Below are 26,729 nucleotides of genomic sequence, written 5' to 3'. Positions count from 1 at the left end.
CAACACGAGTCAGTACTGGCAAAGAAGAAGAAAGCTACACTGCTCCTGGTGCCCTGTCCAGGTCCCCTTCCCTGGCTGGTACACCTGTATCCTCAGCTGCTCTGAGTATTGGCTGGTCCTCTTCCCTGGAGAGTTCTCTGCTGGGCTCAGTCTCCCAGGGAGTGGAAGACTCTACCCACATACCATGAGCCATAGTCGCTGAATGCCCTCCACAGAGGTCCAAAAACACGTCCAGCTGACCCAAGGGGAAACGACCCTATGATGTGATTTACACCCTAGAGAAAAGTGAATTGAGGTGAATACAGACTTTACACAAGACTACACGGCTTTTCTACTCTTGTCTGCTCCGTGCCCTGCTTCCCTCACTCCCTGATGGATTCTCCCTGCTGAGCATTCCCTCAACAGACTGTGATGTGCTCCTGAATCTCCCCCTCAGAATCTGCTTCTAGGGGATGCAATCTAAGACATATGAGGCTTCCTATATTTACTTTAATTTTCTATTAATTTTTGTGGTTTACTCCAAAAGGAAAAAATTTTTTCATAGATACAGAATCTATACACACTGAGCATACTTAATGATGTACGTGTTCAAAACTAGAAATAATAGCGGCACAAAAAATAATAAGACACACGTGCAAGAGAACGAAGTTGGAGCCTTATTTTTCAGTACATACAAAAATTAACAGAAAATGGATTCAAGGCCTAAACGTAAGACCTAAAACTACTAAATTCATTGAAGAAAAACATAGAAGCTTCACGACATTGGACTTGGTGATAATTTCTTGGATGTGACACCAAAAGCACAGGCAACAGAATGAAAAATAGACAAACGGGACTAACAGAAACTCTTACACAACAAAGGACACAATCAACAAAGTGAAAAGGCAACCCACAGAATGGGACAAAATGCCTATAAATCATGTACCTGATAAGGGGCTAATACCCAGAATATAAAAAGAATAAAGAATTCTTACAGCTCAACAGCAACAAAAATCAAATAACCAAATTTAAAACTGGGCAAAGGACTTGAACAGACTTTTCTTCAAAGATGATATACAAATAGCCAAAAAGCAAATAAAAAGATTCTCCAAATCACTACTCATCAGAGAAATGCAAGTCAAAACCACAATGAGATATCACCTCACAGCCATTAGAATGGCTATTACCAAAGAAAACAAAACAAAGCCAGAAAATAAGAAGTATTGACAAGGATGTGGAAGCAATTAGCAATTGGAACCCTTGAGCACTGCTGGTGGGATTGTAAAATGGTACAGATTCTATGGAAAACAGTATGGAGGTTTCTCAAAAAGTTAAAAATAGAACTGCATGCTGACCACAAGCCCGTAGACCCCAGATTGGTTGGAACCAGAAGGTTAATGATGTTAACTCCCAAAATACCACCCAATTATCCCACTACCAACAATCAGAAGACTGTCCACGAGCTGATCACGCACCCTGAGACCCCCTCCCTCACCTTGCCTTTAAAAACCCTTCCTTGAAAGCCACTGGGGAGTTTGGGTCTTTTGAGCATGAGCTGCCCATTCTCCATGCTTGGCGCCTGCAATAAAGGCTATACTCTCCTTCACCACAACCTGGTGTCAGTAGGTAGACTTTACTGCACATTGGGCGAGGGATCCAAGTTAGGTTCAGGAACAGAAGTAGAATGGTGGCTACCAGGGGCCTAGGGGAAGAGGGAAAGAGGGAGTTGTTGTATAATGGGTATAGAGAATCAGATTTTAAAGACGAAAACATTTTGGAGATCTATGGCACAGGAATGTGAATATGCTTCCACTATTGAACTGGATACTTTAAAATGGTTAAGGTGGTAAATTCTATTTTATAGTTTTTTTTAACCACAATAAAAGAAGTAGAAAAAAAGAGAGAGAATAAGATGACACAAAGCACTGCATCACAGGAGATTTAAAAACATACACATAGTTTAAGTATTTTGTGAAAAATTTACTTGCAAACTTATTGTTGATTCCACTTTACACAAATGTTTTCTACGAATTCCAGGAAGGTAGTTGCCTGGGAAGGAGATTAACATGCTTACACACAGGTGTTACACACAGACACACATACATACACACACACACACACACACACACAATTACATCTATGCACCCAACAACTCTCCTAGCAGAAATTTCATTCTCAGAATCAATTGTTATAACATGCTTCCAGAGATATCTTTACTGCATATACAATGACAATGAAACAAAGGAACAGTGAGGATTTTCAAAGACAAGAGTATAATCAATTTCAACATACTCCCCCAGAACCCTAAAAAACCACCCTTTTAAAGCTTGGAAGTCTTTTTAAAAGTGCTAGATTTTAACATCCTAGTAATCAAGCTGCAGGTCCATATCGCTCTTTGCAGAGCAAAAAATAGTACAAAGAAGTTATATTTGGGGAAGATATAGATGTTATGCCCTAAAATATCTCAGGATTTAGGTCGACAATGCCTGTCTCATATAACCCTGCACTGAAACACTTCTCTGAAAAATGGAGAAATAAACTTAAATAATTTAAATTCTTCTCAAGAAAATCAACAATACCTTTCATCTCACTATTTTATGTTTTAATTTATGTATCAAGAGGCCATTTCTGGGATTTCCATCCAATTATTAAGGCATACTTTTCTAATGAAAGAATGTGAAAAAATGTTTTCTCTTTAAATGAAAATGGAAATGAAGCAAATACACAGGACACAAAAATTACTGCGCACTCTAAAGTATATTTATTTTTTACACACCAATCTATACTTTTCTACTTTTAATATTTTTATCATATTTCTTTAATAACAAGTGATTTGATTATGATAAATAACTTTTCAGTGGAAATAGGTTTACAGTCATAATTCTTTTCAGGATTTGTTCCAGGGAAATAATAAAACTGAAGATTGTCACCCTAAGGTGATGATGTTCCTGGTTCATTATCCAAGTGAACCTGCATGTTTCATCAAATCCATGGTTCATGGAGGGTACCATGTCATGAATTCTTTGTCCTGTGTCACAACAGTTCCGCAATCATGCCCATGGGCTGATACCCAGCACATTGGTTTACCCTGATACCTAGAGCACTGAATGACCAGGCTTCTTTTCAGAGACAACTCAGCTACACTCAGGATCTTCAGAGCCAGGTGGCTTACAGCCCCATCTCTGGCTGTCAACTCTTATCATATACACTTAATGAGAACTTCTCTGGGGAAGTCTAGCCTCTTTAAGATCAGAACTGCCTACTGACACTGTTCTCAGAAGCCTGGAACGCCCTGCCATACTGCTGAAAACAAACCCTGTCTTTTCCTGAATGTCCCTGCCACTGGATTTCTCCGAGATTTGGAACTGAAATCACTGCCCTAACCCTTCCAAGAAAGGGCAATGCTGTGACATTAAAACAGCCTCAGAGAAGGCTGAATGCCTGTGTAGCCCAAGAGAGAAGCTCTCTTTGGACTCATAATCAACACAATAGATTTAGACCCTTTACCCCCAATTACACATTTTGGGGCCCTCAAATTTTAAAAGTCTTCTGCTCTGAATCCACACCTACACATTTCATCCTTAGTCAGTATCTTCAATTCTGGTCGGAAGAGGCTCAGCTCACTCTATTCCTGCCAGGTGATATGTTTAATAGACAAATTCCCTGGTGTTCAGACTGTCTTAGAATGGGATTCCTGCCAATTTCAACACACGAGTTCCCTCCTAAGGAAACAGAAGCTGTGACTGGCTCAGGGACCCCACCGGTCAGTCATGCAGCTTCCTGGATGCCCTTAGTCTGAGTCCTGAAACAGCACTCTAAAATGAACATTGTGTACTTCAAGGTCAAGATCAATGAGCACACGTTATGTGTGCTTTAGTAATGTTAATAGCTCCTCTTTAAATTTCTTTTTTTTAATGCAAAAGCTTGTGTATGTGTCCATACAACTCTAATTTCATGGCTGTAAATAATTTTTTTTATTTCATCATTTTCCTGAGTCTTGCAAATTTTTCTATTTAAAATGTTAGTTTGATGTAAAATATTTGATATCTGACATTATTTTGGTATAAAATAGTTTCAACCCTGAAATATGAGTTTCACATTTAATATTTAATTTTGGCTTTAATAGAGTCTGGTTCTCCCCTTTCTTTTTAAAGGGAAAACTTTAGGGAAAATTCGGATGCTAAAATTTCTATTAACCTTTCTAGGCTAAGTAAGTTTCTAGGTTATATTTTGTGTTTTTAAGTGATTACCACTGCCCTTCACGTTAATGTGTAAGACATATACAGATGAAAGAGATTCTTCAATGTCAGTTGAAAACCTATGTCAGAACAAAGAGTACAATTCATAAATAAACATCCGTGTGTCCAAAATGATCACTGCCCTTGTCCCAAGTCTTAGTTATCACATTAAACAACCTTGGCTTTGGTCACTCACTGCTCCATCCTGCTGGGAAGACTTTTCAAAATTATGTTCATCTCAGAACTAACACACAATAAGGGTATAGCTATTACAACTAGTCAAAACGTATATACCCATCATCAAAGGCTCCACCTCGCCCATGGAAGATTACTACTAATTAATGCCTTGTACAAAATTAACCCCAGACTTTTACATACCTTCCATCTTCATTTCTGTCTTCTGGCTACTCCATTATATGAAATCTGAAAGTATCATTAACTACCTAGCGTGGCCCATCATTTCTTCTGGGAGCCCTCCTTCTGGGCTTCAACTCTCCTAACTCACTTCATGTGGTCCTAGTGGGGAATTAAAAAGGTTGTCCAATTTAACTGCCCACAGAATTGAAAACATGACCTAGGTTGAGTCCATCACAATGGCCGCTACACTGAGGATCAGTGACTGTTCTAGTGTGGGGATACGGTCCTAGAGGGACAATTCAGGATCCTTCCATGAGATTTGCTAGATGGACACTCGGAGATTTTTTTTTTTAAAAAAAAAGACCCAGTCATTGTTTTAATATCAACTCACTGGAAAGTAGGTATACGGCTCATATTTTCTGAGGCAGAGAAAGACAGGCAAAGACAGAAAGAGGTGAAAAAGAGATAGAGACAGAGAGAGTCAATAATAGCAGTTAAATCTCCAGATCCCAGATCCAGCAGTACCTGAAGCCACTTTAATTTAGACTTTCCAGGTATATGGGCCATTTTCCAGATATGAAAGCCAATGAATTCCCTTTCGTACTTAAACTATTACGAGTGGATTTTCTGTCGATGGCAACCAAGAGACTCATAAAATATACTAGTCCGTGAAGATTTTTTCTTCCTTCCTGATAAACGATACATTCCTTTTACCCATACACTTCCTTTCTCTTCTGCCATGAATGTGCACCTTATTTCCACAGTAGAGGAAAGGTTCAACTTTATATTATATTGGATATTTATTATAGATTATTTATTTTACAATAATATGTTTCCAAACTTCAGAAAGCTTCATGGTATGTGCTCCAAATGTGCTATGCTCAAGATGGAGAACAAAAATTCCCTCACATGTGCCACTAAAACCCAGATAAAACAAAGCAAACAAACAGAAAAGCCCCTCCTCTTTCTAATTTTCTTCTTTCCTTTCATGGAACTAACATTTTCTCCTCGTACAGACTTGGCATCACAAACTGGGGATTCAGGAAATACATGGAGCCCTGGACACGGGTCACGTACAGTCAGCCTGAGTCTTAGGCAGAGCGGCAGTGAGGCTGGGAGTGAGTACTCGACCTTGGAAACCCTCCTAAGAAGGGCTTCCTGCCTCCTCTTGAACCCTCAGATCCCTGCGCCCTGTTCAGTCTGAACTCGGAAGCCTAGAGTCTCTGATTCTGCCTTTCCTGTTCCTCCATCTTCACGTGGTCAGCAGGGGTCAAGGTGGAGGCATGCAAGGACTGAGAGGGGATAAAGGGTGAGATGGGGAGTGTTGGGTTCCACTGTCCTTTGGGGCTGAATCCCGTCCTCTTTGCTGCTCCCAGCCTCCTGAGCTACTGTCCTCCTGTGATCCTGTCCCTGTGGGTCTTTGTTCTTTGTTACTTGGTGTGTCTGCACTGCAGAAAGCTGGAGGTCTTTCCCCCAGAATTACTGTTGGTAACTCAGACAGTGCCCCGTATTCTGTGGGAGGTTTGCTGGTGAAGGTAGTATAAGGACATCTCACCAAAGGTGGGCAAGATTGAGATCCCTGAACGTCAAGAAAAACCCAAATAAGGGGCGTCCATACTAAACCTCACAAGGTTTGGAGGCCATTTCAGCAGAGAAGACTGTTGTGGATACTGGGAAAATAAAGACAAAAATTGTGAAAACATGGCGGCTTTGTTACAGAATATTAATGACAGTCATTATGTGAACTGATTACTACTGATCACTCATTTTCATTTAACAAATATTACTGTGTCATGAATATGTGTCCAATATTATTAATGTAAGTTTGGTTTTAACCTAAACCAGGTTTGTTGTAAGGATCAGTCTTTTGTTGCCTGAGGGCCTCCAGATCCAGCCTAGACCTGGGGTAGGTAAGCCTTGACCTTGACCGAGGGATGTATGTACCCAGTACCCAGTGCTGACAGCAGAGATGGAAGAATGCGTGATGGACAAATGAGTGAGTGCCCTGGGGAAATGGTGTCAACTCAGTCCCCCCAAAGCTAACCTAATAAGTAAAGTTATTCAGATAAATAACAATGAACTAGAAATTTAGGAAACGATTCAGCCTCCAAATGGTTTTCTCCCCTCAGTTATGCTCCACAGAATTGACTTAATTTTATAAGATTAAAAGAGGACGCACCAAGAGGCACCCTTCATCAATCTCATATTTGTTCTCAGCTCACTTCAGTGAGCGTTTCCTCTTTTATTTCCTGATTGAAGAACAGTCAACTGATTTCCACAAAACCATTCATTAATTCGTATTTGTCTCTCCTGTCACTCCTCATTTCCAGATAATAAACAATTCAAGCTTCTTTCATCTTTCCTTATTCAAAAGACCCTGAAGCTTTTTTGCCTCTTATTTATCCTTCCCTCGACCACATCCTAGGAGCAAAAGACCTTTCCAAGCTGAACTAAACAGAACTGAGGGCCGTTCTAGAGGGGCTACTGATAATTTCCCTTTTGCATTTTATCATCTCGCTTTATGATGCAGGGAAGCTCCTGAATAGCCTTTTTAACCACAACTATCTGTGGAGATAACATATTTACTGAACTGTCCATAAGCAGCTGTGGGTAGTTTTCTAAAGACAGAAGTCAATTTAAAACCCAACAGTGTAAGAATCATTTAAATGGACTCTGCAGTTGTACGATGCTTTCTCCTTAGAAAGGAAAACATAATGCAACTGTGGTTTGGAACAGAAGTTTTCAAAGCAGGGCACAAAAAGGGTCCTTCTCCTGTAACAATCAATGATACTATAGGTACTATTCTAGCATGAATTGATTTATGACAACTGATGAAAAAACAAAGTTTCCTTTCTGTCAAAGCTCTTCTAAATCTGCATTGCCATCAACGTTATTATTGTTGTTGTTATCATTATTTTCATTTCTCAAGCGATTAAACTATGCCCGAAGATTTTAAAACACAAAACAGCCCCAACACATAGCCTTAATGACGGCAAGTGTGGAGGCATAGATGGATTTGAGTTTACCAAGATGAGGAATTAGATACAGTGAACTAAAACCTACTCAAGTATTTCCTATCTTAAAAGCAAACGACTTTTCTGAGACCACATCTCTGTCCACAAACTGCCTTTTCTATCCTTTTCCTTTTAGAGGTGACCATCTCTAACCTCCTAAGTCTTCCTGCATTTTGCGCTCCTGAAAGAAAGTATCCTTGTAACTCTGACTCATGCTGAGCTGAACTAGACAAATATTCTCAGATAAATGGGGAAGAAAAAAGAGAGTTTGACATCTCAATGCAATGATGGTATGGAAGCTAAAATGCAGTAATTGGGTGGCAAGACATTTGAGAGGCAGACACAAAGAACTATTTTAAGAAGTTTGGAAGTAGAGGTAAGTGGAATTATGGGATATTAACTTGAGTAGATAAGAACATCAAAATAAATAAGAACATTGAAAGTATTTATTTCTAAGTTTGGAAAGTATTAATGAAACTTTAAACAAAACAATTGATTTCTGAGAGCCTAGATTCTCTGAATCAACCACATGAACCACGTTCATCCCTGTCTCAGGGCCTTTGCACCTGCTGTTCCCTCTGCTGGGCACACTGTTCCCACACATCTTCACATCCCACCTCCTCACTTATTCAATCACTCAGAGGTCACTTCTTGAGAGATGCTGTCCCTTAACCACCTATTTAAAATTGTCCCTTAAAATTGTTCTGTTCTCAGGCCACCCATGAGATCTTTAAACTTTTTAATTTTCTTCACATCAGTTGCTGATACCAAACTTTTTTTTTTTTTTTTTTTTGCGCGGTACACGGGTCTCTCACTGTTGTGGCCTCTCCCGTTGCGGAGCACAGGCTCCGGACGCGCAGGCTCAGCGGCCATGGCTCACGGGCCCAGCCGCTCCGCGGCATGTGGGATCCTCCTGGACCGGGGCATGAACCCGTGTCCCCTGCATCGGCAGGCGGGCTCTCAACCACTGCACCACCAGGGAAGCCCCCAAACATTTTTATCTACATCTGTTTACTTATTTACTCTCTGTCTCATCACTGGCATGGGAATTTCAAAATGTGAGGGATGTGAGCTAGCTCTATTCTCCTTGTATCCTTAGCCTTTAGATCAGTGCTTGGAAAAGTCTAGGAGTTCAAAAATATTTCTTGAATTAATTAATATCTGAATTACTGAATGAATAAGACAGAAGGAAAATGAAAATAAATTAATCCACCCAGCTCAGTTTAGGTGCCAGAGCACGCTTATGCCCCTCAAGGACACTAAGTGCGAGTCAACCATTGAAAGTATAAAGAGTCCCCTTTCATTCACCAAAGAGCCTACAGAAGGGAACGTATCACATTAGCATAACAGATGCCAGGTAAGGACGTGGGTGTGGAACCCTCCAGATATAATGACAAGCCTTTAATAATGCAAGGTCAACACTGCAGAAATGCGCAAAGATATATCCTGGATGGACCGGCACACGGAGCCTTGACACTCCTAAGAGTCTGTATAAAAGTGGAATACGTGAACAGTACAGTCAAATGTGGAACAATAGATATATACTATACTGATTTATCATTTTATACATAGGCTTCAACTCTGGTTTGATACAGGAAGGATAGATACAGGAAGGATAGATATAGATATGATACAGGAAGGATACATATAGATATAAAAGGCAGATGATAGGTAGGTAGGTAGGTAGAGAGGTATTAGATTTGGATACAGACAGAGAGAGCTTACGCTAAAGATTTATCTTTAGCGGCACATTTAGTGATTTCTATCTTGTTCTTAATTGTGTTGGTTTTATGAGTCCTAGATTTATCACTAGATGAGAGCTTTACTTATTTTATTTAAAAAATGTTTGATAAAATAATGTGGAAAAAATAATGAAATATTCTTACACATATATAAAATAGTCATATAAAGATTATCAATACACTGTTCTAAAGGTAAATTTGGAGCAGTTGTGTTACATATTGAAACTAATTGAATTATAGATACTATCGATCTACAGACCTTATTCTAATACACTATTACATTTAAACTTCTGAGCAATTTTTTTAACCTGATCAGGGATTTTTTTAAATTTAAGACAGGTTGAATAATTTTAATATTGAAAGGAAAGGTAAATATTTGAGAATATCTAAGAACGGTATGAAAAAAATCAGAAGGGACTTGCCTTACTATATATTAAAGTTACTATCAAGACACAGTTACCAACAGGGTATGGCCAAGAACTAGACAAATGGATCAGTGCAACGAGAAAAAAGTGATCCTCATCTTACATCACACAAACATCTTAATTTTACAAGGATTAGAATAAAAAATGTAAGAATTCAAGTTTAGAATAACATGGAAAAGATCAATCACTTAGCTTCAGTAGAAACAGACAACCCAAAGAAATAAATAAAACCAAAATCTGGAATAGACAAGAGAGCCATCGTTTCTATACAATGACAAGAAAATTAGATGCCAACCAAGACAAAAGAAAAAAATAGGAAGGCTCTCTTCAGCACATATCCAGAGAAATAAGAATATTTCTTAATATAAAATATTATATTTATATAAGTTGATAAGAAAAAGATAAATAATTCAACATAAAAATGAAAACAGATATGAAGAAATAAGCCTAATAAAAATGGGGGAAACTTTTTCATTATCAGTAGAATAAGAACAGAGCCTTGTCAGAAACTGTATTTCCACCGTGGAGTTGACAACGTTTGAAGACAGACGCATCTTCAACCAGCAGCATCTCTGGTTGGCAAAGATGCAGAGATGCACATTCTCTGCTAGTGGTGGCAATCTGAGGTGCTATAGCTACTTGGAAAGAAATCTGGCAGTTTCTACAATACTTAAAGATCCACATGCCATTTGGTTCAGCAGCCCTGCTTTTGTGAATCAATACTCTAGTAATATAAGCCAAAAATACTAAAGTAAGTTTTCATGCTTATCGAAAAGGAAAGAGTTTATAAATAAATGGTTTAACAAATGCTAAAGAATGTTACTTAACTATCAAAAAGAGAATGCTTAGATATATCTTCATTAGCCAGAAAAGATGTCCATGTTGTTAAGGAAGAAGGGGGGACATCTGAGTTAAAGGTACATATTTGAGAAAATATCGATGGTGTTTAAACCACAGGAACGGATGCGGTCACCAGGGATTTTGCAAAGTGTCAGGGCCAAACTCTAAAGAGAGAAAGCTGGCAACGGGGCAGAGGAAAAGATGCCAGGGACTTAGGGGAAAAATCCCAAGAGCTGTAAAACAAGAAGTAAAGCCACGTGAGAAACTGACTCACGCGAGGAAGGAGTAACGTCCGCGGGATTTAACCACATCAAGGTGGTTTAACCAAAGTGGATTCAGTGAAGTAATGAATGGACCAACTGGGAGAGTAAAAACATTGATGAGGGTCAGAGGTCATATGTGTCATTTCTCTAAGGTGTGACCATGAAAACAAAGAAATGAGGTGGTGGCCAGAAAGGAACAGGAGGTCAAGGGGGACTGTTCAATTGTTTGCAAACTGATGGAAATGGCGCAGTGGAGAGAGCTCCGTGATGCAGGAGAGAAAAGGGTAAATGAAGGAGGGAGGAACCAGGTAGAGTCCAGAGCACACTGGCTTTGGGTACAAGGACGAACAATTCAGGACTACAGAACAGAAGTGAGCAAAGAGAAACTCACACGCTGGCACCTTTGTAGACATAATGGTGGGAAGACGCAGGAGTTAACATCTGACGGTTTCTGTTTTCTCAGGGTGGGCGGTCCAGGGAATCTCTAGGTCTGAGCAATCATGCCAAGCAGGGAAGCATGGTAAGAGTGTGGGAGGATCTCGTCTGTCTAGAACTAAAATGAGATTTGTCTGCCTTTGCTCTGACATCAAGGATCGTCCACTGCTGTGGTATAAGGACAGACAAGTTGGAAAGCTGCGTTCGACCTGGGTGAGGCGTTTGTCCCTTGAGCGCAACAAAGGGAGGTGAGGTCGAGGGAGTGGAGGGGCTTCAGGGATGGACCCTGGATCTGGGATGGGCAGAGAGCAGGCTGAGGGAGACAAGGCAGGCATGGGAGCAGCACGGTGGTGTTTCAATGAGCTGGAGGTCTTCAAACAAGTGAAGAGCACGGACAATCAATGCAAGATCTGGGAAAGCGTCTTAGCAGAAGTAGCATTTACGAGAATGAGTGACCAGAAAAACAAAAATGAGGTGACCTTGATATATTGTAAAACGTGTTTAATATGCAAAATAGCATCCTTTCTGGTCTAATTCCTCCTCGGCTGCTGTGAGTGAATTAGAAGTTCTGGGGTCTATTCATTTTAAATAACTTTAACCTTCCTTCTACCACAAAGAGGGCTGCTCCAACCCCACATACTTAGAGAAGAACTGAACCGGGAGAGAGAGAAGCCGGGTGCAGTTGTTCCAACACTTTCATTCCCAAGCACAGAAGGGAATTTCATGGGGCACACCTCAAGCTTCAGCTCCAGTTCGTTAAGAGGAAACCAGAAGTGTGGGCGCAAGGTTTCACAAGGCACTAGAACTCTGGGAGCCCATGACTCCCTAGAGCTCATTTTCTCCTTAGTTTCTCATTTCTGCTTGGACCTCAGCTGAGGTTTCCGGCCAAGTTCACAGGTCACCCTCACCAGGCACAACTCAGAATCTCACTATCTCAGTATCACTGTAGACCCATCTGAAGATCCTTCCGGGCCACAGAGACACAGGAAACACCAGCACGTTTTGTTGTGGTGTTCCTAAACCTTCCTGCTACGAAGTGCTTCCACAATACATTTTTAGACTCTAGTTTTGAACATTTCTCTATAAGATGTATGGTACACGTTAGAATAAGGCCAGGTCCCATGGAGTCAAGAAGGACTGTGGGTGGTGATGTGAGTCTGACCCACTTCTGTCTTTGAATAGTGTCTCTTATACTGTCTTAAAGTTTTGTTTTCCTGATTGTAAAACATGCCCATTGTAGACAGTTTTTAAAATATACAATAGTTTATTAAAGTAACTGATAATTATAATTATCATATAAAGAATTTTATATTTAATTAGTCATAATTAATATATAAATATTTAAGTATAAATGTTTAACTGTGATTATTATTCTGATGGCTGATTCTAATTAATTGTAATTATAATAACCAGTTATAATTATAATTACAGTTTATTAAATTGTAATAACTGATCACTCCATAAGGCAGAGTTAGCAGCTACTGTTGAAATTGGCATTTAGACCTTTTGGTATATACCTGCTTTAACATTAAATGATGACTGATGACTACTTCCCTAGATGATTAAAAGTTCCCTGGAAGCACTCTTCACTGGTCTCCCAACATCCCACCCTAAGGCTGCCTTCCTAGGATCCCATGTGGCTCTGTTGCTGAACGTTTTCAGAAGCTCTGGCTCCTTCCCTGGAACTGATCCACTTCCGGTACTGCTGCCCATCTTGGAAGTGGACACGTGATACGGCGACCAACGAGGGCCAGGATAAAAAAGACAGGCCCGTGGAAGACACAGAGCTCATGCGAGGAAGGAATGGAGTGTGAAGAACGGCGCAGCCAGTTAACCTCGCCAACCCATCACCCTAACATCAAGGTCAAGGGGACAGAGTATGGTAACATCTTCTGCATCAGGAATAATGATTAAACTGTGAATTATGATCCTTATCAATAAACATTTCTGATGCTGTAAATGCCCTCATTGTTCCTTCTATGTTCTGTTCATTCTTCAAGACCGAGGTCAATACTGCACAATGTCCCTTGACTAGTGGCACAGGATGACATATCATGTCTGAACTCCTTTCAGCACGCCGTACCATTCCACCTGAGGAGAAGTTAGCGTTTGACAATATTCATGCTTCTTTTCCATTTTATAGCTATTGCCAAACACAGAACTTAGGACACAGTCGAATCTTTAGTAAGAAGTTGGTAATCACTCTGATAAATTCATCAGGTATTTGGATCATGTCACTATTCATTAATTTTAGATTTCATCTGGACTGCAAGAATTCTCTCAAATGCTTCCCTGGGTCACACATCATCACTTCTTCTAATTTTCTGACATTCTAAACTCAAATACCTCGGCTGCAACGAAAGTAAGGCAGGAAAGGGCAGTCTCATGCTATATTTGGCAACCAAGTGCTCCCTGAACCTCCAAGTTCATGTCACCCTGTCCCTTTCTGCTTCGGCACATGCTTCGCGGCTGCCTCCCACCAGGTTTGTACACGCCGCCTAGGAGCACCCAGGTTCCTTGTAGAAATGGTGCAGAGGGTTCCGGGAGTTTCCTCTGCACAAGCACAGAGAGGAGAAATAATGACATTCTGCTGGTGCAGTAAAACATGAGGGCCAACACAAAACCAGCCAAGAGTGCGGTCCTAGGTACATTTCACCACGACGAGAACCCCAAGATTTCTGGGGTTAAAACAAAGACTCCTCACAATTCCTAAATATGCTGCACCTCGTAACAAATTACTCTTATTAATTAGAGAGCTAATTTTCAAACTTACAAACAAGTGATTTTACAAGGGAATTCTTTTTGGAGTCAAAATTGTCCTGCAAGCCAAAAACATGCCTCTCCTGGGTGTGCTGAAGAGCAAGGAATTTTAATTTTCATTAATCATAGAGTTTTTATTCCTATATGCATTCCCCACAAAAGACAAGAAAAAGGGGAATCTTGTCCCCTTCTTGATTACCAAGGTTTTTGTAGGTTCCCTTTTCATGCACAGCTCAAGATCCTTTCCAAACATGTGTTCCCTGAATGATGTTACTCCAAGGTAACATTGTTATGTCCTCTGCCAACAAAACCCTCATCTTAGGAGGGAACCATTTTCTACCAATGTCACCTGTCACATTAAGACAATGACATATATGTATAGAACTTTGCAGAAGTGCTACAGGAGAAAAAATGCATCTCTAGCGAGCCATTTTTACCAAAAATGTCTCCCTCTTCATTATTACCATCCAAAAAAGGTTTAGATGCAGCTTTTGTCTAGCTCAGAAAATCCTGTTAAAAATTCAGGCATTGAAGAAATCCTTGATGGACCCATGAGGAAAGCCAGTGCCAAACTATTTTTCACCATACTGGCATCAGTGCAGAGTATTTGGTACAGATGTCACCCCAGTCCCTGATCACGGCAAGGTGACTGATGCAAGGATGAAAGTTTACAGTAAAGGATAAGCCCAGAGATGAAGCTTACAAGTTGGGCATTAGGCATAGACACAGGCAGTAAAACTCGAGAATAAAATAATAACTGAATGGCCTCAGTCATATATTAATGAACTAAGTTTGTATGCAAACACTTCATTAACATGTGCTGACACCTGGAGATATCCTTATCAAATTCTTTTTTATGGATTGTTTTTAAAAATTGCTCTGGGTGTGTATCTTTTTCTTAAAAAGCCAGAGTTCTAAAGATTTCTATACTATCAGCATTTGGATCACACTGGAATTATTTCAGAACCCGGTATTAAGAGGAAATTCGTTTAGCATGTAAAACACCTTTCAAAGTCACCGTTCTATGTCACGCACGCAGATGTGGCATGCCAGCAGACCTGCCTTAAGGCTGGCATCTGCATAAAATAATATTTTAAGAAGACAAATAACCATCTGAGCAAAAGAGCAAGGTTACTTACAGCACTTGATAAAATGATAGTGAGACATCTTTCCATCTCAGACAGAAATCTTGCTACAGGTTCCAGCATTCTCTTCAGCTACAACTGTCGTCCCCAGGAAATGCATTATTGAGAGCTTCTCCTCAGGTAACAGTTTACCTCGGGATGCATTATTGAACCGAGGCTCTGTTCCACGGTTGTGCAAAAAGCTTCAAACTCATTCTCATTCAGCAGCTGGAGTTCAGATCAGCCTCCCCGTGGGTCTGCAGCCACCACTGCTGCACGTGCTATTGTAGCCGCTTGACTGACAGGGCTCCTAGCGCCACAATCCCGGGAATAGTGCCCTCTAATTGGCGCTCACACGCACCCACCTTCTGCCGGCTCCGAGGTGTGCTGCAGTGCGGCTCTCTCCGAGTCCTGCCTGTTAATGGCTTTTCAATAGCTTTCAGATGGCAGCAAACTAGCTAATTAGGGGGCCGGAGAGAAGCGACTGAAGGAGGGACCCTAAATCTCATTTCTGCATGTTGTCCCTGAGCCGAATGTGACCAGATTCTTAGCTGGTCCCCGAGCCGATTATTTTTAGTTGCCACCAGTTGCTGTGTGTGAATAGGAAATTGATAGCAGGATCTCAAAATAACCACCTCTTAGAATCCCAGGTCTTAGGATCTGCCCCTCGTAATGAAGAAATTACATTATCCTTCACAATACCTCTTTTTGGTTTTCTAAGCAGAATGTAAAACTTAAATGCTCCACAAAAAGCTTTTGGTTTGCAAAGCTTTACAAATTTAGATTTCTGCTACCTCTGCAGACTGCAGTGAATTTCACTGTACAAGCGGGCAAAGTAATTCTAACCGAACTGGAATCAGAAAGAAAGAAATGTACGGTCTGCAAGCGTTACTGCAACAAAAGTAAGTACACTCAACAATGCAACAGCCACGTTAGCCAAAGAAAAGGTCATAGGTAAGTCGCTTATAAATGCAAGACAATTTTTTTTACACACTGATACTTTTTAATGATCATCTAAAAAACAAGTTGACATAGCCTAGAAGTTGTGTTTCAAATTTTGAGGGCATTGGAAAGATAACTATGAACACTGTTTTAACCATGTACATCCTTCTAAGATAGAAGCCTAGGTCTTAGCTTCCCTTACTAAGCAAAATTCAAAAAGAAATGCCTTTATTAAACCCAAAGATTATAAAATTCAAACCTATGTATTGGGTTGGCCACGACTTAAATTTTAACCAAGGCGTCGTTCTATTTTTGCAGTATGACGTAGAACAAGTTCAAGGTTTGGACCAGAATGGCCTGAGTTCACATCTAGATTCTATCCCTCACCACGGTGTCTAACTGGACAAGTGAGTTAGCCTCCGAGAGCCTCAGCTCCCTCACCTACAGATGGCAAGTGCAAGTCCTAACCTTTAGTCTGAAGGTTAGAAAAATGCATATACAAATTCTAATTGATATCGTTGGTGTTCCACAAAAAGGTACCATCAGCAGTAACAAGGAAATGATACTTAGCTGTATATCAAACGACTGCAATAGACACCTTGACTTGTCTTCCCAAGAATTAGAATGAGGACTTTCAGCCATTATCAGCAATGCATATTCCTCGTTTAGTCATTCATTCCACAGTCAATTACTGACAGTCATTGCTATCAAGTTGCCATTTTTAAGTGCTTTCCAGGAATAAAAATATGTCTAAAACATACCCCCTAACTACAAGGATTATAGAGTCTATTGTTTAAGATTTCCTGTGTTTTGAAATGTTTCCTAATAAAACCATGAGACAACTAATTATACCTGCTTCAGAAAAAGACAACAAGGCTCTCTCTTCCTACCTCAATACAAGTCTTCACAGATGCACACAGTAATGATGACTTTATGCGAATGCTGTACAGCATCTCTTGGGGGAAAGTCCTATCCATCTAGGTACACCTGTCCCCTCCTCTCAACACAAAGATAGGTACGTTATCTATATACCTTCCTTAAATACATGTATTTCTTTGTTTACCACACACCTCTATATAATTCATACTCAACAAACATCTTCAGACAAGTGAGTTCTATGACACCATTTACGCATGGAGAGGAAAATAATAATGTTATGAGTGTCAGAGAAGCATGACGTGTGCTTGGCAAAGAAAATACGCCATTGAAAACATGATTGATTTGAGCCCGAAAAATCTACTATGAAGTAACTTAAACCCTCCTCGTGTAAGAACTCTTACCAAAGTCCTTTGTGAGAATTCACATCTCTCCCCATACACCAAGGGCTCATTACAAAAGTGTTTATTATTCATTCATTGCACAAACATTTGGTAAGTCTTTGACTCTTGCTACTGGAGGTACACTGGGAAAGGTGACTTCACCCCTGCCCTCAAACTGCTTATAGTCTGGTGAGATATAGACAAAGCTTAGCACAGTGTAGTGTGATAAAAATTATAGAGCAAGGACTGTATATAGAAGCAACATCCAATCCACTTTAGGGTTAAAGGAGGCTATATCCCCAGAAAGTTATTCTTAGCTTTATCAAAATACTTAGAATCTGGTTCATATGCATGAACTGTATATGCATATAATTGCCCCAGATTAAGAGTTTCTCTCATGTTTTTGTCTCTGAAAACCACATACTCATGCTCAAAACACTGGAAGAACTACATTTAACCACAAAGAAATACATCTTTATATTTTCCATCATTATCAAACAAAAAGTAGCTTCTATTGCAGGCATTATTACTGAGGGAAAATAATTTTGACTCTATTAACTCCACTCCCTTGATAAAGTAGAAAACTAATGGTGATTTACAATTGATTGTAATTTCTTGATCTCTGCCCAACTCTACCAAACTCAGCTCAGTGTTATGACATCACATGGACCAGTTTGGGGTCCTCTGAATCTGATACTTGAAATATAACATCAGAGTTGGTGATGATGGTAGCAATAAAGACCTAGATTGGATTAGATATAATGTTAACAATTTTTTTCACAGATTATGGTCATTAAGTGCAAAACGAAATCGCGCATTTGAAAGTTGTTTTTCATTGCTACATAACATACACACTAATAAAGCACAAAGATTTGATTATCTTTCAGAATTTACAATGAACAATTGTTCTCACTGAATGTCACACACAATATTTCAGAAGCAATTTGGAATAATAAAGAAATTCTTTTTTCTCTTTTGTACACCAAACAGCTGCTCACTATTCACGCTAATTCTGATTAAAAACACGATTTTTTTCTTTTAAAGGTTAGCATCGTTATACACCAGATTTTTTCAAATAAGGCTGAATTATTTCCAGAATGGAAAAAAAAATATGAAACTGGAATGATCCTGGTGACAGACAAGCACTGATTATTAAATATCTTTAAAAATGGAATGTGGGGCTTCCCTGGTGGCGCAGTGGTTGAGAATCTGCCTGCTAGTGCAGGGGACGCGGGTTCGAGCCCTGGTCTGGGAGGATCCCACATGCCGCGGAGCGACTACTGAGCCACGACTGCTGAGCCTGCGCGTCTGGAGCCTGTGCTCCACAACAAGAGAGGCCGCGATGGTGAGGCCCGCGCACCGCGATGAAGAGTGGCCCCCACTTGCCACAACTAGAGAAGGCCCTCGCACAGAAACGAGGACCCAACACAGCAAAAAAAAAAAAAATGGAATGTGCGTGACACACAGCTTCAAAATAGTTTTTCTAGTGAAAGCTCACAGGTGAAATACTACTCCATCTCAACCCCTATCTGGGGGGAATCTGTTACGTCAGTCTTTTGATAGATAATTCCCAAACCTCACAGTTCTGCATTTTTTCAGAATTTATTAAATGATGGAATTAAAACTCAACTTTACAAACACCACCAGTTTAGGTAGGGTGCTATAAAAATTCCAAATGAGGCTATAAATCACATGCACAAATTGCTTGTAAAGCAACTCCAAGTCGTGAGACAAAGTAGTCTTTGCTTCTGCTCTGGTGATGGGTTGGGGCCTAGAAATATTAGACTTTAATGAAGAAAATTACATACAGGTTGAGGGACCTTGATCCACCCCAACCCAGAACGGCTGGAAACTAAATTTATAGTATCGCCTATCACAAATAATGAATGCTTCTGAGTAGATAGAGTCAAGATCTTCTCTCCTGAGAACAATAATCTGGTTTAATCATTGAGACTCTATAAGGCTTAAATGGCCCTTTCCTGAAGGCTGCAGAGAAGGACTGATCCTGAGTTGTCAAGAAGAAAAGGTATAAATAAAGTCAGTTCTTGCTAGACTTGCAGCCTCACTAGTCATCCTCTGGTGCCTCAGAACCAGGATCAAGCCTGCCTTGCCTGACTGATCCCATCCTGGCCTCTCTGATCACATCCCCTTTCCACAGCCTGCTGCCTGTTGGGGCCGATTTGGTTTTCTGCCAGACTCTTCAACCTCTGGTTATCAGATACAGGACTCCTCACCTTCAAACAGCCTCACAAGTCTCCTTCCAGAACAAGTGGACATTTAACTTAGATGTAGACGATTGGGGGGCTAACAGAGGAGGGAATTTATAATATTGATCTGCATGGCTAGAAAGAAAGTAGAGGTTAATAAAAACCACCCTCTCCGTGTCAGCAGAGCAGGGAGGGCACTCACTCAGCTGAGCACTGCTTTAGTGCCTCAATGTGAATATGTAATATAAGGGTCAGAAAATACTCATCAGCATTTATACTAATATTTTCATAGAACAGCAATGTAAAGTAAAAAAAAATGCAATTTTAAATTTGTTCCACAAAAGTTTAAAATTACTCTTTATGCAATGCAAGATAGAGTAATATAACATATGCATGTATGTGTATCGATACAGAAATATATGCATATATCCAGATAGATAGATTGATAGACAGAGATGTCTCCATACACGCAGGCTATAATGGGACGCTCTCATTGCTCCATAAGGGCATCTGGTTACTCACATTCCTTTTGCAAATTTTTTTCTCTCTAATCAAAATGAAATGCTTTGAATTCTAATGAGTATCAATGAAATTGGGTCTCTAAGAAAGGGAATTTGTAAAATCTTTGCAAATTCATTCACTTGAATGGTAACAACCACTTTGAAATCTCTCCAGCATAGGTTACAACTATCTAGGCTGACTCACCGATTTTCAGATACTGTTTCGCCTCACCAAAGTCTGACCTTGCAAACAAGAGTTTCATACCTTCACTGTAAGTAAGCAATGGACAGAACTAGTGGATGTCTGTGTGACTGCACCTACGTGTGTGTGCATATGTGTAATATGGGTGCTTGTATGAAAACAGTGAAGTATTCTCCGCTTTGTTCTTCAATCCATTTGAAGGACTACGCAGCTTCCTGTAACTGGTGGGACAGACACATGAATGACCTTCCACCGGTGATGAAGGTTAAGTACAGCGATCAGTGATGGCCTAAGAGAGACAGAGCTTGGAAACGAGATGGAGCTGGGAAACAAGACTCTGATGGTTGGGCCGATCTATACACACCTGTCAACTAGAAGACAATTATCTGAAGTATTTCAATGACCTAACACATAATGTCAATTTTCCTGAAGAGGACGAAAGGAATTTTGAGTCAATTCAATTTGGAGGCTCTCCTTCATACTTTCCCATTCCCATACATTCCTTTAAAATAATATGTCTCTTAAAAAACATGTCCTTATCTACAATCTAACTACCCATACACTTATCTACATACACACTAAGTTACTTACGCAGTTTGTATGCATCCTTTGATATTCATTTTGAACCCGTTTAACCTACAAACTCTTCTGGACTAATTTTGGCCTAAATAAGTCCTAGCCTGCACTGAACCCTCTATTCACTTTTCCATGTACCAGTCAATCTAGCATCTGATAATACAATGCTTTAATTTTTCTTTAATCGTATCGCATGAAAAGCCTCTTTTTAGTAGATAATTACTTACTGAGGTGTAGACTTTCTACTTTTCTCATTCCCTATGAAGTCCAAAACATTAGTGAATATTCAAGGGTCATCAAATGAAGAACCCCTGAATTAGAAATACTCTAAAACATCTTCTGGGGCACTACACATAATGTCTGGAGGAGTATTTTATTAAACGCAGGGTTATTGAACAATTGGGAAAACAAAATTTACTCTACTTGAAAAAGAAGGAAAAGAGACAAGTGATGGAGTGGAAGATCAGCCTTCTTATCTGAGTGCGTAGGTGCAAGAAACGTATTCATTTGCCTTTTCAGTATTCCCTACGAAGGGCTCCTTTAATATGCTTCATAGGACAACTTGGGGGCAAGTTTAAACACTAAGGATTTTCTTCTTCTAAATGAATTCCCTGGTTCCAGATTTCACTTTGGACTTCAAAGGATAATGTACAGTCTCTAAATTGGAAGGGACGAAATGTTAACAGCATTTTAAAGTGATTTGGAAAAAGAAATGTACAGTGAAATATACAAATTCATAAATAACATTAAATTATTTCCCAAACGTAAAGGCTACACATTCTTGGAGAAGTTGCAATAGCTCTCATTCTTGGGGGACAGGTCTCCGTAACTATTCTCACATGTCTACACAGTCTGCACCATCGGGCAAAGAGCATTGGCCACCCTGGCTTAAGGATGATTGTGTAAAAACACGCCTGGGCGGCAAGAGATAGCACAGCTCTGGGGAGATCTTGAAGAATTATCTCCTCCCCAGACTCATCTGGTTAACTTTCAGGGTGACGGAGCTGGTGACTTTCTCCTCTCCTCTCTGGAGAAGGTTTGCATTCTCCCCCTCCCCTCCCCTCCCCCCTCCCCTCCCCTCCCCCCTCCCCTCCCCCCTCCCCTCCCCCTCTCCCCTCCCCTCCCCCCTCCCCCCTCCCCTCCCCTCTCCCCTCCCCCTCCCCTCCCCCTCCCCTCCCCCTCCCCTCCCTCTCCCCCTCCCCCTCCCTCTCTATGGGAAAATGTGCTAAGAGCCTATAAGAGCTTAGAGCTTTCTAACTCTGTTCCCTCTCCTGTGCCCGCTGTAATATGAGGCTTTCACTGCACTGTTCTATGGGGACTGAGGCTCAGGAAAAGCCAGCACTAGGATGCTCTGTGAGGAGAAAGTCTGTCCTCTGATCCATAATCCATGACCCCTCGTATTTCCTGTCGGAATCTCTCTCTCCTCTCCTCTCCCTACTTCTTCTTCCTCTTCTTTTTCTCCTTCTCTTCCCCTTCATCCTCCTCTCTCTTCCTCTCCCTCTCTCTCTCTCTCTCCTTTTCACACCTATGGATGACTGGAAAAGCTTCTCAGAGTTAAGCAATAAAAACAGGTCAATTCTGCCTATACTGCGTGAGGCTAACGAAACCCTAAGGTGATGATACATCCTTTTCATCACCAAGACTCCTCCAGTGGGTGACCCAGAGAGGCAAAGGTGGAGAAGGTGGGAAGGTGGGTAAAACGAGGTGGGGACATAAGCGAAAAAGAACCATAGGTGCGTGACCTGCCGCCCCTTCCCTGCCCCCCACCCCTTTGTTCTTTGCTTAGGTGCGCTGCACTGACTTATTGCTGTGATGCCTCCTGATTCTGTATCCTATTAAGGTTTATTTATGTCCAATGTGGGCTTTCTCTCAAAATGCTAATATGATGCTAACACAATGATGTTTACTCTTACATCATGGCAGACATTGCAATGTGAGGTCCGTCAGCCATAAACGTAGAGAAGTGTTCCGAAAAGATTTACAGATAGAAAGTACGATTTTATAGAGGAAAGAGGGCTACATTTTTATATATGGGAATTAAGGGAGTAGAGGAATGAAATTTTAGGTTCTTAAGAAGCAGCTAAGCTGTAACAACTTTAATAGAATTTTTTTTTCAGTTTAACGGATATATGCCGGAAATCATACGTAAGCTGTTAATATCATAGAATTATTTCCAGACCACAGAAGAGGTTGATACACATCTCTAGACCCCAGTATGGAGGTGTTAACTAAGCGGTTTAAGGTAGGTTACAGTGTGATGGGTGTGAAGACACATCAGCGAAATAAAAGTCTCACATGAAGCTGATGGGGGGTTATTTTGTGGGTGTCAAATTATGGCTCTTCCTTTACATGAAGTTCAAGAGCAGGTAAAGCTGATTTATGATGATAGAAGTTTTTAAAACTGGAGTATTGATGGGAAAGGGGCCCAAGGGAACTTTCTAGAATAATGAAAATATTTCCAATATGATCTGGATGGTCATTATACAAGTATAAATATATAAAAATATAAAGAAATATAAAGATTTATTGAACTGTAAGATCTGTGCGTTTTACTGTAACCAAATGATATCTAAGAGTCTATCTAATTACATCAAACTTTTTAAGTGTCCGAGAAAGTGATGTAGTTCCTAACACAGCAGCAACAGGTAATAGCAAAAGAAAGATTTCCAAGGTGTATAAAGCTAAGGTAACTCACTCTACACTTATTCATTCAACAACCGTGGACTGACAGGCTACATATATTATACAGATGCATATACCTACAAATACAGAACAGTCGCTGCCCTTAGAGTGATCTCCCAGCATGGTAAATAGGCAGTCAGAATACAATAAGGTCGATGAAAAGGTCAACTACACACAGGGCATCATCAAAGCACAGAGGTGCATGTCATTCACGGAAGAAGGGTCCTCACAAGGAGCCTGGAAAAGACTGTTCGCATACGGGGACCCCCCGGCACAGGCATCATGCATTGATGCTGCTGTAGAAGCCAGTTAGTATTCCGGGGGCACCTGCACTGCAGATAAGAAGTGGCTGGAGTTGAACCTGTAGAGATGGACAGGGGCAAATCACAAAGGACATCACAGGTGGTAAAAAGAGCTTCATCATCTTAGCCAGGCTTATGGAATCTGGAACCTCATAAACTCCCACAGAATCTCGGGAGAGGGTGCACAGCTTTTCAAAGGGGTCCCTGACCCTCAAAATAAAGACCCCTCTTGAGGCTGATGGAGAGTGGCTAGCAGAGTTTAAACAGATGAGTTCAATCTTGAAACTCTGTGAAGGGCAGATGTGAGGGAGATAAGGTGAGCAGCAGGGAAGTAAATTAAAAGCTCTTATCATAGTCCAAGCCAGACATCGTGAGGGCTTGAAATAGAGTCGTGGTAGAGGGGACAGAGCAGATTTTCAGGAAGCAATGATGTTGAGTTGCCAGGATGGGAAGGGAGAGGCAGCAGCAGAGCAGGGAGGAAAGCCTGGCCACCAGTTTCGAGGGGCTTGGCTGTTCAGTGAGGTCATGAGTGGGATCAGAGAGCAGAGGAGGGAGGAGTGGTTGGGGGGAAAGTCAAGAAGTTATTCTCTGAGGATGAAAATGTAAACAAGCAGGACCCTAAGGGACCTTCTGGAGACAGACCCGCACCTCCATCCCCACCCCGCCACGTCCTCTGCCTGCCTTTTTCTGTAGAAAAACTTTAGCTTCCTAGGCTGCCTCCCAGTTCCAAAGAATAAATTTCATCAGAGAAGTGATAAAATGCAAAAAGAAAGGAAAACAGTCAAGCAAGACAAAATAATAGTAGGTTAGCCATTAAACAAAGTCTAGGACCTTCGGTTCCTCCTCCAGGGCTAGAGGTGCTATTCTGAGCCGTGTCCTTTGAGCTGTTTTGCAGCTACTCAAGCCCCCACCAGGCAGAAGGAATTAACTGTATGCTGACCATCAGCATGTTGACCCCAAACCAGTTGGAAACAGAAGGTTGATGATGTTGCCTCGCAATCACCTCACCACCAGCCAATCAGAAGAGCGTCCAGGAGCTGATCACACACCCCACCACCTCCCTCCATCACCCCCTCACCCTGTCTTTAAAACTCTTTCCCTGAAAGCCCCGGGAGCTCTGGGTTTTTTAAGCACCAGCTGCCTGGACTCCTCGCTTGGCACCTGCAATAAACGCTACACTTTCCTTCACCACAACACGGTGTCAGCAGACTGTCTTTACTGCACGTGGGTGAGTGGATCCAAGTTTGGTTCAGTAAGAAAATCTAGGTAACTTTAATTTCCACAATACCATAAAAAAGTACATCTAGGAGATATTCAAAATGTCTTCTCCTTTGACCCCCATAAAACCATCATTTGTTAATTCAGTAAATATTGACAGTGTGTCTGCTGTGCACAGGGCCTGTGCTGCTGCTGGAGAGAACACAGGATGGAGTAGATATGGATTCTGGCCTCCACTCGTGTCTTCCTTTATTTATCCCTTAATAACTACTATTATGGGGTCCAGACTATGAGGCGAGGTGCCAGGCCCTGAGGTACGAGCACGGCATAGATAAAGCCCCCGCTTGTGAGTGCCTTTCAGTTTAAACGAGGGTACTTGGACATTTACAATGATAGATGGATAAGTACATAGAGAGAATGTGTAAAAGTACAGAGATGCACACTGAAGGCTTCTGCCCAGTCCAGCAGTCATTGAAGGGAGTTATCTAAGCTGAATTCTGCAAGATGAAGAGAGGTGAAGCAAGGAAGGAAAGGGTAGGAAAGGCTCATCCAGTCCTGTGGTTGTCATGTGGTCCCCAGACCAGCAGCATCGGCATCCCCTGGGAACTTGTTAGAAATGCAGATTCTCTAGTCCCATCCCGTGTACAGAATCAGAATCTCTGCGTGAGGGTCCAACATTCTGGGGGTGTCTCATAGATGATTCTGATACATATTAAGTGTGAGAACCTCTGCTCTAGGCAACAAACAAACAAACGAGCAACACATGAGAAATAGTACATTCAAAATATTGTAAGAGAAACAGAACAAAACCAGGTTTCATTCAGTTGCTGAAGAAGCTTAGGCATGGCTGGAGCATGGTGAGTGGGCTAGTGAGAGATGACACTGAATCTAGTCAGAGACCAGGTGGCAAAATGGTATGTAGGGTTTGGATTTTATTGGGGGGATAATGGGGAACCATTCGCATATTTCAAGCATTTGAATACAGTGAACAGAATCGCGTTTTAGAAAGATCACTTTCTTGTAGTGTGAAGACAGCACTGGGGTGGGAGCACATGGCGGGGCACAGAGATGACCCAAGAGGGGAGGTGTAGCAGTATGTCTACAGAGAGGTGATGCTATCCTGAACTTCGGTTTTGACACTGGGATGAATAATATTAGATGACATTATTTGGGATTATCTACTAAGCTAAGGGTATGCAGATCCTATGATGATCTATGAAATGTGTGCCTAAGGACACCAGGACAGGGGTTCTAGAATGATCCTAGGCAGATTGTTTGCAGTGGCCTCAAATGGCAAATGCATCAGTTGTGCCCCAGTGGAATGGACAAATACTGATATACTCAACAAATGTATACTATTCAACAGAAGAGTTAATGAAACGGAGCTATACAATAACATGGATGAACTTTATATGTTATTAAATAAGGTTCAATACACAGAAGAGTACATTGAGTAATGTAATGATATAAATTAATATAACTTTCCAAACAGGGAAAACTAAACTATAAACTTTTCTGGGTTTTTGATATTCACATTCAAAAATATAATTAAAAGGAGAAAATTAGGCAGTCTCAAATCTATTCAGGAGGAAGATTTTCCAGAATTTGATGGATTCCTTGACGGTGGGTTGAGAGATCACAGAAAACAAGATCACCATGCCTGC

General features: G+C 40.9%; 1 protein-coding gene across 4 annotated transcripts in view; it reads right to left on the bottom strand.

Moving 5' to 3' along the window:
• The window catches only part of MYO16 (myosin XVI), a 530,197-nt gene that overhangs the window by 409,363 nt on the left and 94,105 nt on the right, over positions 1 to 26,729 (bottom strand). Inside the window, exon 1 of one of the 4 annotated variants that reach the window (XM_060288081.1) lies at positions 15,193 to 15,718. The exons of the other annotated variants lie outside the window; for them this stretch is intronic. Within the exon in view, the coding sequence (XP_060144064.1) occupies positions 15,193 to 15,220 (28 nt within the window). The 5' untranslated portion in view covers positions 15,221 to 15,718. Of the gene's footprint in view, positions 1 to 15,192; positions 15,719 to 26,729 lie in introns of those variants that run through there. 4 annotated transcript variants of the gene reach the window in all.

The sequence above is a fragment of the Globicephala melas genome, chromosome 18 (genome assembly GCF_963455315.2).
Source record: "Globicephala melas chromosome 18, mGloMel1.2, whole genome shotgun sequence".
In the NCBI taxonomy this organism is placed as follows: Eukaryota; Metazoa; Chordata; class Mammalia; order Artiodactyla; family Delphinidae; genus Globicephala; species Globicephala melas.
The sequence above is the reverse complement of the archived record's forward strand: the minus strand, read 5'-3'. Positions and strand labels throughout refer to the sequence as shown.